This window comes from Squalius cephalus, assembly GCF_949319135.1.
Source record: "Squalius cephalus genome assembly, chromosome: 9".
NCBI lineage: Eukaryota > Metazoa > Chordata > Actinopteri > Cypriniformes > Leuciscidae > Squalius > Squalius cephalus.
In genome coordinates, this window is record NC_137130.1 from 23,564,131 (window position 1) to 23,582,656 (window position 18,526).

The 18,526-nt window shown below is 36.8% G+C and overlaps 1 protein-coding gene across 2 annotated transcripts in view; it reads right to left on the reverse strand.

Moving 5' to 3' along the window:
* Positions 1–17,372, reverse strand: part of igf2bp2a (insulin-like growth factor 2 mRNA binding protein 2a) — a 70,040-nt gene extending 52,668 nt beyond the window's left edge. The window contains exons 1-2 of one of the 2 annotated variants that reach the window (XM_079882096.1): positions 16,940–17,372; positions 15,846–15,906 (exon numbers count right to left, since the gene is read on the reverse strand). In XM_079882096.1, coding sequence (XP_079738222.1) covers positions 15,846–15,906; positions 16,940–17,114 — 236 coding nt within the window. In that variant the 5' untranslated portion in view covers positions 17,115–17,372. Of the gene's footprint in view, positions 1–15,845; positions 15,907–16,503; positions 16,808–16,939 lie in introns of those variants that run through there. The other variant, XM_079882097.1, reaches the window with a different exon arrangement.
* Between the last annotated feature and the right edge of the window lie 1,154 nt (positions 17,373–18,526).

Here is an 18,526-nt window from a genome sequence, read left to right on the forward strand (position 1 = left end):
AGCCTCCGATATATATATTTTTTTTATGCTCATGCCCATTCTCCCAAAAACAAACAAACACGAAAGCAGTAGTTCGCCTCGTTCATATCGTTCGTTCCCGGTAAAAATACTAGTATGCATGACAACACAATAAATAAAAAAATCGCCATCAGTTGGAAAGAAAGTATTGCTTTACTTGCCTCGGTCGGTAGACATAACTGGTTTTGAAATAGCCGGTTCCTCTGCTCAGCTGGGTTGACAGCTGATCAGCTGGGTTGCTCGTGGCAAGGGGGGAGGGACAACAGTTCGTTTTTACGACAGAGTGTTTGAAAGCATTATACTACCAGACACTAGGGGGAGCTCGTAGAGAAAAAACACTCAGACTTGCATAGTGTCCCTTTAAATCCGGTCTCTAGTTCATAAACGCCAGAGGAGAACTGGCCCCCGACTGAGCCTGGGTTCTCCCAAGGTTTTGTTTCTCCATTGGGTCACCTGATGGAGTTTTAGGTCACCGTCAGGTCACTTGATGGAGTTTTTCGGTTCCTTGCCACTGTTGCCTTTGGCTTGCTCAGTTGGGGATATTTTGGGAATATTAATTTATTTTTATCAATCAATAAATTCCACTAGAAACAAACCTTGTTGTATTATTTTAATTTAATACTGTGAAGCTGCTTTGATACAATTTGTATTGTGAAAAGCGCTATACAAATATACTTGACTTGACTTGACTTGAATATTCCAGAATTTAACAAAACTCTGAATTCTGTTAGATTCACTGATGTATTATCATCTCATTTGAGCTAAAAGCTTTTGTTAAAATTAACTTCAGTAATTTTAGTTTTTATTATATTTCACTTTCAGTGCAAATTCAGTTTATAATTAAACAAATAATTTTAAAAAATTACATAAAATAATGTACAAATATTTTGTATTTCTTTCACAAAAAGAAGCTTAAAGAGATTTTTTTTAATTAAGATTTAGGTTCAAAGCTTATGTTTAGTTTATTTGGTTTTATATAGCTAATATAGTTTTGTATTATTATTTGAAATATATTAAACATTAACAATTCTAACGCTTGACATGAAGGCAAAGAACCACCCGACACGAAGCACAGCTAGCTATGGATCATCCCGCTTTTACCATGGTCATTTGCCAGGTTTGACAAGTTAAAGCTGTTATTGATGTTTGAGGCAATATTTGGCCTCAAGGGTAAAAATGACGGTTCGTTTTGTTGGTTAAGATTCGTTGGATCTAGAATTCTGCCAGCTTTAAATCAGTTGTAGTGGGAAGTTCGGATCATTTTACTGACTCGGATCTTTGAATCTCGTTCTTCAAAATGAACAAATCTTTTTTCGAGTCATTTCGTTCATTTCAGCAGAATGTATTTAAAAACACATGAAATGTTGATCAAAAAAAATTGCAATGCAAGGAAAAGGCCAAATTATGAGAAAAAGAAACGATTCATTAATTTATCTGGGTCTTAAGGCTATGCAGTCTGTTAGTTAACCTCACCTCCTGAAGCCGTTCGTTCATCCCGTGACATCCTCATAAACCGAGCTTTGCAGTCTGTAGTACCGGATACAGAATTGGTTAGTTCACGTTTCGAGTCTATCGACTTCGGGTTTGAGTCGTTCGTTCATCACGTGACAGTCCCATTTGGTGAAGCTATGCTGTCGGTATCGGATACAGAATTGATTAGTTAATCTCTCGAGTCGTTCGTTTTTATGTCACGTAACTGCATGTTGTTATTAGGCTATATATATAGGTATCTTTATCAAAGTGATTTTCCCCATCAAAGATAAAGTTTAAAGCATTACCAACTCTTTAGTACCACACTCATATGGAAAAGAACCATCATGACAGAAATTTAAAAAAATTATAAATTGAAAGAAATAAAAAAGCTTTAATTTTAGACCAAAACCGCAGTAAAAAAAACTGACTACGCGCTTGTTTATGAGTGAGTTGGGGAATTATTAACTCATTTATGTGTCCAGCGCTGTCACATCACGTCACGTGACAAAAGAACGAAAGACCCGAAGACTCGAGAGGTGAACTAATCATTTCTCTTTCCGGTACTGACAGTATAGCCGCTATGGGACTGATGGGAAGAACAAAAGACTCTGACCCGAACCCGAAGACTCGAGAGATGAACTAATCATTTCTGTTTCCAGTACAGAACCAATAGGATGCTGCGCTTGCACGGTCAACACAAAATGAACGAATCACTCTCTGAGACAACTCGGTAGTCCCGAGTCATATTAAAGATTCATTCAAAATGAACAAATCGTTCATGACCGACCCATCACTATAAATCAGCCAGAGTGATGAAGTAGCGTGGTAAGGTTACTGTGGCAAGCAGGACGGGGCCGAGGGCCGTGTGAACGGGGCGAGGCCGCTGGCGTGATTGATAATGAGCGTCACCTGTGCGACGCACCGTTCTAGAGTTTCTCACAAAAGGAGGTTCAGAAGCATAAAAGGAGGAGCATGGTCAGTGAAGGACCAGCCCTGGACTGTTTTACGTTATGTTTTGTTTATGTGTGCGGCAGTCGTCCATGAGGGGCTGCCGCTTTTACTTTCGTTTTGTGTTTATTTATTTATTGTAGTGTGTGAAACAGTGAAATGTCCCTGATCCTTTAACTCCGTCACACTTACATTTATTTGAATTTATGATTTATAACATTTATTTGAATTCTACTAACAATGAAGTTGTGAGTTTATTTACTTCAAAACCAGGGATGTTTTGATTTCCTGAGAAATATAATGTAGTGATTCAGTAGCGAAGCTAAAAGTTTCTGTGCTTCTGGAAGTTTATTAAGTATAGGGTTGTGCCTATGGACGATATCATCGTCACGTAATTTAATCTATTGATTCGTGTACACGGACACGTTTATCTGTTTGTTTGTTTTTTCGTGATGGTCAGCACGATTCCGTAGCATTAAGAACGACTACAGTAGCGAGTAGTATGAAAGGCCGAAAATCCGGTTGGTTGGGGTGGTGGATGGGTCAAACAACACAGGACTTTCACCCAGGAGACCGGGGATCGTGTCCCGCGAGTCAAGTTTCCTAAACTCAACTGTCCCGTTGTTTTTTAATAAACCCAACCGTCCCGTTCTTCTTTTCCTAAACCCAACCGTCCCGTTCTTCTTTTCCTAAACCCAACCGTCCCGTTGTTGTCCCGTGTGTCATGGAAACGTAAGCCCACCCACGACCTATTCCTTAACTTAAGGGGCCGTGTTCATTTCACGGAATTCTTCCGTGGGCCCATCGCGGAATTGTCGGCGATTCTTGCAAAGCTGTATACAGTTTCTCTGCTGCAGTCCGACTGGCAGAAAGAATCGTGCTAATTTTTTCCCCCTTACGTGCAACCTATTGGAAAGCCTGGATGAGTAATTAGTTGGGTTAGTAAAATAACGAAATTATAGTTTAAGTAGAAAAAAATATTTATGTAAAGAGATATAGTAAAATAAAAAGTGCTTACATTCTCCCCCCCACCCCCACCCTTTTTCTGAGCCTGCTCTGCCACAGAGAAACCAGTTTCTCCACTCCATAAAGTGACATCCATCACAATCCACCTGTGCACAGAGAGTTACAGGCCTCCGAATTTGAAAAATAAATCTCTCTGAATACCATATAACAGTTTGACAGCCTGCAAAAGGAGGGAAAATACTTTGTCCTGGATTGTTATGAGCAGTTACAGAAAATACCTAGTTCTACAACGTACACACACTCCAATGTTTACAATTCAAAGCTTTACCCAGCCTATGGAATATAAGCTCAGACTGAAACACTGTTATGATGCCAGAACTACCAGCACATTAACCAGAAGCGGCTCCTGGCCATAAATGTAGGTTGGGCAGATTCTGGGTCTTAGCGCTAGTTTATGATAAACATTTTGTAAGCTTTAAATTCTAATCGCTGATCACATGCAGACACACTTTGGACTGAGGTTTAAAGGGTTAGTTCACTCAAAAAATAAAATTCTGTCAGTAATTACTCACCCTCATGTTGTTCCAACCCCGTAAGACTTTCATTCATCTTCGGAACACAAATTAAGATGTTTTAGATTAAATCTGAGGGCTGTCTCACTCCTCCATAGGCTTCTATGTTATAGAAACTTGCCGGCCCAGAAAGTTAGTAAAGACAATGTTTAAAATAGTCCAAGTGACTACAGTGGCTCAACCATAAGTTTATCAAGCGACAAGAATAATTTTTGTTTGCAAAAATAACGACTTTATTCAACTATTCATTTTCTTCTGTGTGGGTAAGCTTTTTCTTCTGTTACACAACGTGAACTCACTCAGAGGCTTTATATAAAAACCTATTTAAAAAATATTTATTTATTTATATTTTGTGGAGTAAAAATGTCCAAATGTGGAGTTAAAACATTAATAAACTGAGTAAAATTACTTTTTGTGCAGTTACCCAACTGTAAACCGCAAATGAACAGCGCACAAGGGTTTAAGTGGTGGAACATAGTGCAGAACAAGGTGCAGCCATACCAGGGCATTGTGTATCAAAAAGTTAAATGAAATTAAATAAAAATAAATAGAATGAAGAAAAAAAGTACATCTATATAACAAAAAAAATTAAATCAACAAAAAATAACTATACAGTAGAGATGTCATTTAAAGGGTTAAGTTATGTTTATGCACTAAACAAGACCAATAACCTTGATTTATTTTTCCTATTAACACAGTATACCCCATTTTCACATGATATATGTACTTACAAGGCATTTGCCCACCGGCAACTATAGTTGCCACTTGGACTTTTGACTAAATATACAAAAAACTATAGATCTCTTGTAAGATTTGTTTTGTTTAGATGATTCTAGAGACCTTCATGATTATATATATATATATATATGTCAACAAAAAATACTTATTAGTAACATGAAAATGACAATACACTGCGGCAACTATAGTTGCCGGTGGGCTCGTACTCCAGTACATCAAGCTTGACTTGGACTTCAGATTAAAGACCCGTGAACATCTCTGGAAAGCTTTCAGGTGTCAAATCTCATCGTGAGATAAACATTAAAAATACTGTGTCATCTTAGAAAAGGTTATGTTCCTTTGATAAGTAAGGAAAGAGAAGAAAAGAGAGTGGCACATTGAAACAGTGTTTTGCTGTATGTCACATTTACAGGAAGTGACAAACAAATGTCTTATAAAATGTCCTATTATAGTAAACAAGAAGTGAAAGATGGCAGCAAATATTGCATTTCTTTCTAAATACGCTTTTAGTAAGTTTGAAAGACACAAACCACTCACCATGGTCATATTCAAAGCACTGATACTCAGTAACAACTGAAGTAATTTTGTATCCTAGCAACATGTCTGTTAGTGAACAATATCGCTGAGACAGTTAGCGCCATTTGCACCAGCAAAAGAGAGGCTTTAACGAAGGCACAAATGGGTCAAATAAATCTAAATGTCTTTTCAGATTTCAGTTTCAACAAATTCACTTCTTCAGTCTGTCGTCAAGGCCATCACACAAGTCCACTATTTTTTCCTCAGGGGACTGATTCAACAGCGTAACCCAATATATTCTGATGAGCCACAAGTCAGTACAGGGGAATTTCAGAGGAATTCTTTGTCAACGTTTGTGGCTAATATTTTATATACTGATGTGATCCTCAAGTATCATGTATTATTATTATCAATGTTGAAAACAGTTGTGCTCCTTAATATTTTTTTGGAAACCATGATAAAAAAAAAATCAGGATTTTTTAATATTTAGAAAATTCAAAAGAACAGCATTTATTTGAAATATAAATATTTCTGTAACATTAAAACATGTCTTTACTGTCACTTTTGATCAATTTAATGCATCTTTGTAAGTATTAAAACCTTACTGACCCAAAACATTTGAATGGTAGTGTACCTAACATGGGTTAAAAACAAGACTCAAAATGCTAAAGCTAGCATAAAAGGGGTAATTATTAATCAAAATTCTGTTTGGATGAGTCACATTTGAAGCTGTTGAAAAATATCCAATATATGCACCTGTGTCAACACACCACAAAAATTCTATATTAGTGAAACAAGTTTGTGATGTTGCTCATCATAAACTAAAATTGTTTCCTGCTGTTGCAAACACCGCTTAGTAACAAGTTATTCCTCATTTTGACTTGTCTGGGACACGTCCCTCCTTACTGTTGCATTACATGTTTCTAAATGTAGTAAATAAAGCAGTTCTGCCCACAGCCGCACAAATAAAGCTACCTACAAATGTTATGTAACCCTAACCCAAAGCCTTTACCATGGTTCGATATACCACCAGCATATGTCCTGTCCCTTCTCAAAGTACTAGAGATGGAGAGTGAGTGACGTCTAGCATTTTTGAAAAAGACACAAGCTCTTTACCTTAAACACACTGGGTTTGTTCTGTTCAAAGGCAGCACATCAACCCCTAATAACAGGTATATTTCGGCAGACATAATTAGGGCCCTATGATTTCTGCAATGTGGTAAACACAGATGGAATCTCTGAATCCAATCCAGTCATTGAAATGGAATTTACTGTATATCGTGGAATGTCACAGAATTTGACAAAAATTTGGATGAATAAACCAAAAGTAAGGCTGTACACGTAACCTATTATTGTTAACACATTCATTTGATTAGGCTTTTTTAACCGGATTTGGGGGAAAATCTAACGGATTCTTTAGGGTCTCACGGTAGTGAAAGGTGGTCGGGATGATAAGCCTGTTTAAAAATGATTTATGATGAGCCTGTTAAATCTACCAATGATCGCAAACTGCCTCTCGCTAGCATGATGATTTCAAGGGGTTCTTTCTCTGTGCCTGGCCTGCAGAGTCTGTGTCAAACAGGCTAAATATTTATCAGGGAGAGTTTCATTCAATGTACTCATTCACCGATTCCCACAATGAAGGCTGAGGCAGAGGCGTTTCCCTCAGTAAGAGGGTGACAAAGAGACACTGTCCAAAAATGGTGCAACTGAAAGACGTGGCTGACATTGTTTCGTCCGTTGTCAAACTGCATCCACAACAGCCTATCTATAAGTAGACCACAGGGCATAGAGGCCTTCTGTGCACTTGACTGAGCTTCTTGGCTTACTAATGCCTTTACGTATGCCACAAGCCCATACTGTAGCAGGTAGACTGTTTGTCACCTCTGAAACACTGCCCTCTGTCAGCGACTCTCAGAGACCCGTAGACAACAGCTAATGGTTCTCCTAATATGACTCAATGAATTTTTACATCAACAGCAGTAATTAAATATCACTTTTCATTTTGTAGGGAACAAAATGTTGACATCAATTGACTAGTACCAAGTGTGAGGTTGTATGATGATGCTTAACATTTGATAACGCTTTTTGTTGCCATATTGCTAACAATAATATACAAAGAGCAGAATTCTGCTTCATTATAGCATATTTATAATATCTACCTGCTGTAACAGAAGAGCCTTTCTTTATACAATGCAAAATGTTTGTCATTTAATAACTTTTAATCAATTAAAATCTGTTTGTTAAAATGAGTATATTTGGGTTTAATCGTTTTATTCCGAAAGGGCACATTAAATTGATCAAGAGTGACAGTAAAGACATTTACGTTTCAAACTGATTTATATTTCAAATAGAAATCTTTCCATTCATCAAATAATCCTAAAAAAGCACAACATTGTTCATAATTAGACATGTTTCTTGAGCATCAAATCATCATATTAGAATGATTTCTGAAGGATCATGTGACACTGAAGACTGCAATGATGCTGAAAATTCAGCTTTGCCGTCACAGGAATAAATTACATTTTAAAATATATTAAAATAGATAATATTGCTTTCTAAAAACAGTTAGAAAACAATAGAAAATAAAACTGTTTCACAATACATTACATTTACAAACTCCGACCCCAAACCTTTTAACGGTAGGCTAGCATATAACATTTACATTACTTTTACATTATAAGGTGTACTTTATAATGTAAAATAACTGCCACTGAGATGAATGGACACGCAAACAGATTTCTCAAGGTATAACAAACACTCTTTGGTAGATATATCCAAAAAATGTTTCTCTAACAGCAGCGTATATACATTATGTATAAAAAAAATTCCAGGTCCATCAAATAAAGCACCCATTTCACAGACACGCTGAATTAATCATTCAAATTCCATCAAAACTCATTAGTAATGTTCTCAAGGCCTGTGGATGGATGTGATCCCTCCATCATTCTAGTCCACTGACACAGGACATTCATAACTAATCAAACTGAGCAAAACAATACTCAGAGTTGTGCACAGGGAGCTGGTGGGTGCTCAGAGGTTTCTGAGGACATGTTGTTGATGCCCTCTCAATCATACATATGGAGAGACAAAATGTAAATGGACGATGCACGAGTGGGATTCATGAATAAAAATCTCACTGGCAAAGTTTCACAGTTACGTAGGGGCAGATCCCACAAACACCAGACACATTGTGCTTTAAATGCCAAATGCAGATGGATCATGAGGGATGGACAGTGACAATTTCAATATTAGCAAGTTTTAAAAGGATGAAAACGAATCATGAAATTTAACAAGCGACAATACAAAATCCACAATCTTTCTGAATAATAGATACTGGCAAGAAAAATCACAAATAACATCCATTTAATACAACTGTTTCTCCTAGAGAGCAATGAGATTAAATGAAGAGCAAATAGAGACAGTATGTGTAAGTATACTCTTTTCTTCTGAGAAAAAGATAATCTCAACCAAGTCTTTTAAAAAAAGATCTCAATAATGTCACAAACTGTGCTCAGATTTGCCAATTATTTAAGATGTGTTTTCTACATTAATTTGGGGTCAATGGCATATAAGAGTGTCTAAGTGAAAGTCTTAAAAATCGAGTTAAGCATGTGAGAAGTTCATGTTGGTTTCAAATAATAAAAAATAAAAAATTCAACAAGTTTAAATTTAATGACTCTAAAAATGTCATGTGGTGGGACCATAAAGTAAACTTGTTTCCTTTGAATGCCTTCAATACATGACATGTGAAGTTGCACATCTTTTTCTTTATTTTCAACACATGACTTCGATTTGGCGGGAAACTGTCGCAGCGAAGCGGTTTAATTAAAATATTTTTTTCTGATAAATAATAAAAGATTATGCCAAACAATTTTGCTCATTTAATGAGCCTTTTTTTTCATTATGATCTCCGGACAGTTGTATCACTCTAACTTTTGTTGAGTTTATGCCAAACAAATATCTAAATGAATTTATTTCAAAACTAAAACAAACATGCTCAGTACAGAAGACAAAAATTAGTCCCATTTAACATTTTATTTGCATTGTACATGTATGCATTTGGTGTTTTTATCCAAAGCAACTTACATTGCATTCAAGGAACACATTTTATCGGTCCATGCATTCCCTGGGAATCAAACCCATGACTTTGCATTGAAATGCTATACTCTTATTTGTCTGTTTTGATTCCTCCTAGGGAGTTTTAGCAGAACCTTCTGAGACAAAAAAGCTGATATTTAAATAAAACATAACTGAACAACCTCTGAGCAATAAAATTTCCTTCGGGCACTTTTACAAAATGCAATGTATAATGCAGGATCCGATCCATCCATCTTTGACCTCTCAAGAAAAAAGAAAGAAATACTCCTATTCGGTTGCCATAGTAACCATAGGATTATTCTCACTGTTGGGAGAACAGAACAGTTGGAGAACTGATAATATTTGCAAACACCGCTGGGTAAGGAAAAGCTCCCTTTAAGGGTATGGCGCACACTCTTCTGTTCTGAACGCTGTAAGACGAGGCAGCGTGCCCTTGATGCAGCTGCAATGAAATATTTACAGCTCCTTCTATATTACACATATTTCTTGTGACAGTTGCACAGAAGGACAAGATGAATGCCATCGAGTTCAGCAGACTGGCATCGCCAGAGGACAACAAATGAAGCCTCGTAGTAGCACAACCATGAATGGAGATTAGAAGAAGAGGTTGTACTGGACAGATGGTACTGACCAAGCCTGACACTGGGGGCGAACAACTGCTCCAACACACACACTCACACAGCGTTCAGTCAGAGTGAGCAAAGTGCAAGACGTGGCACCTGCTGGGATCTCAGCTGCCCGTTTCCCCCGCCTGCGATGCCACCCAAGAGCATGACAAACCCCAAAGCAGTGCCACTGCGCCATGTACGAACGCTCACGCTGCGGCCGCTCAGCAGCACCCTGCTCAGCTGAGATATCCCACAGTCCTCTTCTGCAAAGGTAGGCTTCCCTCAAGCCAAGGCTACAGTTGATGTGCATCTAGTGGAGAAATATTAGTGGATATAAAACGAGACATCCGAATTTAGTACTGGTTCGAAAGCTTTTCATCCAAGTTTTTTGCAAATAATGTAACAGAAACAGTATTAGTTTACGGCATGCTTGACAACAACAAAAAAACGTATGATCATTTTATATTTGCACTGGTAAATGTTTACATTATCAGAAAAGATAGGGAACATCTAACCAATGTGCTATATAAATAAACTTGCCTTGCCTTGCCTAACCACAATTTTTTTAGTGTGAATACAGGATAAAGAAGCAGATATAATGGACAGATCTTGTTTCATTGTGGTGTACATCTAAGTGAAACACATTATCGAAAAAGAAAATGTCGGGCAGGGACTCGGTTCTATCCATCAGTTGTTGATTGAATGGAGGCAGATCTGAATGCAAGCTGTAGTTGATTGTAAGAAAGAGACAGAGTTTAAAAGGACTAAATGATAGGAGAAGTCCGGCATACATCAGCAGAGAGAAGTCTGTCATTTCACCAGAAGATTGAGTTATTATGATATTTTTATTAAACATTACAAGGTCAAATATTTTTTTGAAATATATCGTTCACAATAATGTGCTTTTAGAAAATAGACTTTAAATCTTAATCCATCCAAATTTATAGCAGGAAATGATTGTAATTTCTTTCAATCGTGTCCATTTCATACTAACCCCATCAGCCTTTTTCCTCATCGCAGTGAAACATACAGACAGACCAAGATTAATCTGACGATTAAGTGTACGTACTGGAACAGAGTCGGAGTACAGTTTGAGATTATAGTCCCGCACCTTTCATGTACTTCCTGTCACCATATGGACAATTACACACAATAATCTGCTAAAGTAAACATACAAATAAGCAGCAACAAAACCATTAACTTTCACCCCTTTGCCACTTGAAGGACAGAGTCCTCTCCACTGAACAAAATAAAACATTACACCGGTTTACAGGTTCAACAATGGCTCAAACTCAAACTTTAATAATACTTAACAAATGAGAAACATCATCATTAGCCCACTAGTCTACAAACAAACACTTGATAAGAGCGAGTGAAGAGAGCAGCCAAAGCTGCTTCAGAGGAGATTACAGCATACGACAATCTTTCTCACATTCTTTATGATAAAATCCCTTTCTTTCCTCTGCCCCCTTTATAACGATAAAGGGATTAACAAACGAGGAAATATGCGTTACAGTATTTTAATCTCAAGGGAGGCGAGGTTACAGAGCGCTTAGAAGACAACAAAGTACAGTAACAGTTCAATAACAAACAATGAATGGTAAAATAGATTTGCTGAGCTCCATGAAAGGAGCTGCACATCACATAACATCCACAATAGGGAAACCTCGTTTTCTATAATATCTTGTTTAGGCTTAAAAGATTTAGAGGAACAAAATGAATAATTCCCGGTTGCTTTCGTAAGGTAAGAATGTACTGACAAACCAATATGGGGATTTTGAAGTGCCTGTTGTAAACCTCTGCAAATTGAAACTCAAATACTCACAGTTCACAGAGAACAAATCATTTGATATTCTATTTGAGCACGTTCTTACAGACACATCTTGAACGTGTGAAAGAAGACGAGGCAATGAATTCACAGAGAGTTTAAAAATGATTACTGATGCGTTTATGAAAACAAATTATGTCAGGACTGATGCCTTAAACCTAAAAGGACCTAAAGTATTCATTCAAAACTGAAATGAATATGATTTTTAGTATAACATTCGTTGCATACTACTCTTAGAAAAGAAACAATCAAGCAAGCATGAGTCGTTTTCATGATCTTTTATGATTTTGCACAAATACTCAGGTCATTTGTTTGCAATATAAAGTGACAATAAATGAAGCTGTGATTTGGGGGGGGGGGGGGGGTGGTGGGGGGTATTACTGAATCAACCTCATCTCTGAGATCCTAATGCCCCTGGGCTTTGTGACTAGTTCTCTATTGAGAGTTCAACTTCATAACCCACTTTTCCAGCTTCCACTTTACAGTTCTGTTCTTAGCCTTCATCATCTCAATCTCTTCAACTCATGAACAAATGGAGAAAAATCATCTGAACTGGGTGGATCATTTTTAGCCATCCAGATATACCCATCAAATCTACAGTCTATCCTTTTACAGACATTCTGAGATAAATGTGACATAACTAAATATTTAAATTGAAAACAGATAAGCAGGGTTATTGAGAATTAAAAAATAGGGGGTAACAAGTTAATTTAAACTGCCTTTCAAGCCAATAAAATCATGATCAACAGATTAAAAACACTTACATAACAAATTATTTGATTGTAAGAACTATAATCATGGAAAACTTACTGAGCATCAGTATAATAAAGGAACAATTTCACTCAATTTAAAAACCATTAACAACTAAATTAAATGCATTATTATTTTTAATTTAACCATGTTTTCTATTATCAATTTGTGTCTGTTAAATAACACACTAGAATTTAAATATGAATGTTTGTACTGCAAGATTTAAACTCATTTGGCTAAATAACAACCATTTTATCAGATCAATAAAAAAAAAAGAATCATTCCTAACAAACTAGATAATTAAAACATCAGACTTGCCACCACACAAGCACAGCATCAAGATATGACAAATGAAAATAGGAAATATGTCTAACCTTCCCTGGAGGTTGAAAAACTAGATTGTTTAATAAATTCACAAAAACAGACACTTCAATAACAAGAGTATGAAGTAAAGATATATCTGGTTAATTACTGTTAGCTGACAACTAATTGCACAGCCATAAAACAAGCTATACATTTTAACTGTGAGCACATTGATGTGAATCTATATATTTTGGACACATTTCAGATCCATTTTAAAACATTATCAATGCACTGTAAAATGTGTCATTTAAAACAGATTCAAATGACATTTTACAGCAAAAACTTTTTACAGCATTAAATGTTATCTGTTGCATAAGTGCAGCTCTGCTCTTCCCTATATATTCTCATGCTTCCACTCCCTTACTGCAAATACAGGACTCCACTCCAAAATAAAACATCACAGGAAAACAGGGAGAATCCTGAAAGCACTGCTTATTGCAAGCCACAAATTTAACAATCCAAAAGTAACATACATCAATGGAAAGCACAGCTGCTATTCCAAAAGGTTTTGTAAACCAACAAAACCACTGCAATAGATCTTTCACAAAATACACAGGAAAAAAAATTACTGGAACATTTCTGATCTAAATAGATATCCAAAACCAATTCCCAAAAATATCATTTTAAATAATTCTATCTTACAAATTCTCATTCTGATTATTCAAGTTAGACCATTGTACAAACTGATAATTCTCACAAATCTATTTTGTTAGATTGAATTATTAAAATTATATATAATGTTTAGAGAAAGCTGACTCAACATTCAGGTAAAAAGATTCAAGTTAAAATCCTGGTCTGACTTGTTTTACAGCTTGATTTGTGAAAAAAATAAAAACGCAATGGGCCACTGAAACAATAGTTAGTCACTTACAGATCAATATGGCAATATGGCAAAAACAATACTCACTTAAAATGTAATTTGTCTATCTATTTCACCATATGCTACGTGAAAATATTTGAACATTGCTGTACATGCTATATTAAATTGCACATACATGTAATATAATTTAATTAAAAGAACAGACATAATATAACTACTTAAAATATTTCACAAAGAATTCAACCCTGTAAAAAGCATGTTTACTTTTAATTATTTCTGTAAATTGTCAAGTCTGTTCAGCAAATGCAATATACCATAATAAACAAATCCAATTACAATATTCATTTATGTAGGCTAATTTAGACTCTTTGATTTAGTTTGATCATTTTAGTCTCTTCTAAGAGAAGCCAGTTTAGTAAACAAAAAAATTATTTAGTGTATATCTTTTTTGTAAAATCTTCCAGAAAAAAAAGCATCCCAATGTAAACCAATTGCCAAACAACAAAACTAGTTATTAAGCCAACAATTCTGTAAACAAGCAAGTCAGGGTATGAAAAATCTGAATAATAATAATGTTTAGGCCTATGTAAAATATTGACTCATACTCCAAAATGCCACTTTCTTTAGGCCTAATGAAAAAGACACGAAAACTCACAAGTTGGCTATCATAAGGTATTTAACCAGAGTATGAATATAAAACTGATACATGTATATTAAAACAACATCTGTGTTGATAATCACAAATTTTTTAGTGAAATATTGATATCACACGTCTCGTTATTACACTATCCGAGTTAATACAAATCACAATAGCAACAGCAAACATATGTGCTGCTCCACTGAATAACTACGTCACGTGCGTAATGTATTTATTAGCATTACTCCATACGTACGAACTAAAATGAACACTGACGTAAATATTAACTGAAATACCTACAAACACTGGGCATGGGAGACTAATGAACCTAAAACGCACATGCGCCTTGTGTGTGAGGATTATATCCCGACATAAATATGTCCAGATATCGCTCAAATGTAACATGAGCTGCTCCAGTTCGCTTCAGATTACGCCTCGGATTCTAGAAGCACTCTAGAACTGCGTGAAACGTTCCAGAACGAGCTTCACACACACACACACACACACACACGTACGCTCGTGCATGCTGCTTTCAGTCATGTTAGGTTGAGTCTAGCAGCAGCATGGCCGACTCTTCCAAATCAAAGACTGTGCATATTGACTGCGGACTTTATGCAACACACACCCCGAATTTACATGCCTATGAGGCGCCAGATACCAGTATGATTGTGGTTTACGAAATAACTCACTCACACCTTTACAGCAATACTTATTTTTCGATTTAAACGTTGTGTTTGACGACTCGTCTGACGAGAAAACGCCGCAACAAGCGTGCATTTGATGTAAACTTAAAGTCTGTAGGCTACATGTAATTTTACGTAAGCCCTAAATCTCAAGGTTGGGCTGTTCTAGGCATTTCTATGCCGCCCTCCCGTGGAACACACACGCAGGGCCTATAGGGGAAATCACGTGGGCCACGGAAGGGCCTAAACACGCGCCATGAGGTCATGCACAATGATCTTGCTATAGTACAATTCAAGCATCAGAAAAAAGAGAGTCATTTCTGATTTCGGTTATGTGTTGGTTATAACTTCATTGCCATGTTTGCTTTCTCACCCTGGATCTATCGCACTGTGTTTTTAAGCTTTTTGTGAGGGGGAAAATGATAGCAGTCTGTGCTAGATAACGCAAAGAAACACCCAATATCAATATTCCTTTTTTTTTATGCCTGACATACATTCAGAGAGTGCTTTACAGTTAAAGCACTTAAAGACAGCGTATATTGTTTGAGTCAAGTGTGATAGTCACAACTAGTGTTTAAAATGAAATGCAAAAAAATCACGAGCTCATTAACCCTGCCAAGAAATATATGAATTAAGATAGTATAAACAGGCAAGAAAAAAATAGTAGTAAATAGGATACTTGAGGAGAAAATATAGCCTACAAAAAGCTTCTCAAATTAAATTTCAATTTCGCCATACACATCACAGCTTCACCACCAACTTCCAAATATAGCAGACTTCATGCTTTGCATTGCAAAAGAATATAAATAAAGTCAAATTATTACCTTAGTTTTTTAGGAACTGAGTAGTCGACCTCGATCACTTTCCCATGTAATTCAACTTTCCCTGCGAGCAAAAAAAGAAAGAAAGAACAATCACAATTACAATCCTCCAGTGCATTATCGACACAGCTGATATATTTCAGCTTTTTTATTATATTTGTAAAACAAACAACCGTGCGTGAAACGTAAATACGTGAGATACAATCACACGTGCAAGTGCTTTCGTCGGCGACGTAAGTGAGTTTTATCATGTCTACATGTAAGGTGTAATGTCTTAACCACATTTCCTATTATGCCTGATGATATTAATGCGAAATGCTTGATGAGCCGATACGATATAAAGAAGGGGCAGCCATGCTTTCCACTCCCACTAACCACATACAAGCAAAGAGGAGAGTTTGAAGAATGGGAGGTTTAAGGATAAGACTTTTCTGCCTAAATTTGTCCTGTTTCTTCAAGTAGGCTTAGATGTGTACTTTTATGTTGCATTCACGAAGACTCACGAGCGTGCAAAGAGAATATAGAGGTGTTGTGCATCTGTTAGTGGCCTGGCGCAGCACAAAAATTGGCATCTCACCTCCGTCCCCCCCAGCTACCTGTTTATTAGCACTTTCCTCCAGACCCCCATCACCCACCTTCAAGACACCTCGTAAAAACATACCTGGACACCATAGGAACATGCATGTGACGCCTTCTCCTCGCTCAGTTCGCTCGCTTCTTTTCAATAAAATCAAGACAAAAAATAACTGAAAAATAATTATCCCTACCACCCGAGCATCAGACCCATCCGATACATTCCTATGGGCCGATGACTGAGAAATAGCCCACGTTTAGTACCCCGGCTTGTCGAAACGAGCGTGCATTTTGAAGAATTATATCATAAATCCAACTTGTATCGCGTATTGGAAGCGCGCGCGAGTGTGATTGAGCTCGCGGGCGTTCATTCGCGCACTGGTCCGCTCGCGTGAAGAACTGGGAGCAGCGCGCGGCTGATGCGCGAGCGATACTTTTTCTTTTCTCTTCCAAGAAAGTATTTTACGGTGTCAGTCCCAGATATATATACCCGTGACTTTCCGCGATGTGAAAAACGCACTTACCGGACAGAGTCTCGATGGCTTTAATCGCCCAGTTCTGGTCGGGGAAATCCACGAAGGCATAGCCGGATTTGAGCAGGACCTGGTCGGTCACGGGAAGCTTCCTCTCGTCGAAGAGCTGCTTCAGGTCCTCCACGGTCACCGAAGGACTCAGATTCCCCACATAGAGTTTGTTCATGGTCTATACGAAAATATTAACGTCCAAATATATCGGCGTGTGCGGGCGTGCAATGGATTGCTCGAAGTAAGGAAAACAAGGATTAAATAAAATAGAAAAAAAATAAAATAAATGTGCTGAAAATCAGCAGTCACCCCCCAGATGCAGCCGGACCCCCCTGCTACATATACACAACTATGTTCCTGCTCAAACTCTTTTACAGGGATTGAAAAAAAAGTGTCGTTGCGACGTTACTCTGTTGGCAACAAGCGCCGCCTCTAAATAAAAGCGCTCTTAAATATCACAAAATTACTTTTGAGGTGTTTATTGACTTTCTAGTGTTCAATTTGCCAGCATAAATCATTGGATAAGGCATAAAGATGAGACTCAATGAGCAACACAGGATGGTTTGGTCAATTTACATCCACTTACAGAATGAGAATGTCTGTTCAAGTCAGTAAGTATATTGTAAGTGACAAGTAATATACAGCCCTTAAGCTTGTGTTAATAAACGAATGTAGGTTATGTGTATTATTCTCAGAGGCTGCTTTCATTTACAGTCGTGATTGGCAGCTTGATTGATTGACATCTTTAGGGTGTTGTGGATTGATGGGCGTTTTCCTGGGTCCCTTGAGAGAATAACTCGTTTGTTAAATATTGCTTTACACTTTTCGAGTTTGATTCTAAATTTCTACGATCTACGATTAATAATTAGGGCTGTAAAATCGTAAACACAGACTCCAAAGAGAATAGCAGCTGGAAAATGGGAACGCCCACGTCAATGGAAAAGAAACAGGAATGTGAAGAAACCTTATGGAATTAAGTTTTAGGAGGAGCATGCTCGTTATATATGAAAGCAATGCATTGATTCCACTTATGTAGATTTTGGTAAACGCCTATCACAAATGATTCTAATATTTGAGCAGAATCTTTTCATCATGCCATACCCGTGTGTGTGTGTGTATTGTATTATATATATAAAAAAAAAAAAATATATATATATATATATATATATATATATATATATATATATATATATACACACACATATATACATACACACACACACACATACACCCAAAGATAACCATTTAATATGCAATGTCTAGATTTCATTAATTAAAAGTGTTTAAAGTCAATCTGGCAATGTTGAATTGAATTGTTAGCCCTGTATATTTTTGCTTTTTTCTGTATGTCTATACATCAGCGATCAGTGTTTCATACAACACTTATCAGATCTCCAAATCAGACCCTGCAACAATATAATTGTGTCCAAATGCAGCAGTGCCATATAGCAAGTGTCTTAGAGCAGCTTTATCTTTACTAATACTGTAGCATAATCTATAACCAAATTGACAACAGTTACTGAGTTTGGTGTGCTTAAAACACAGAGTATGTTAGTGACACTGATTCCAGATCTTCAGAAAGACGAC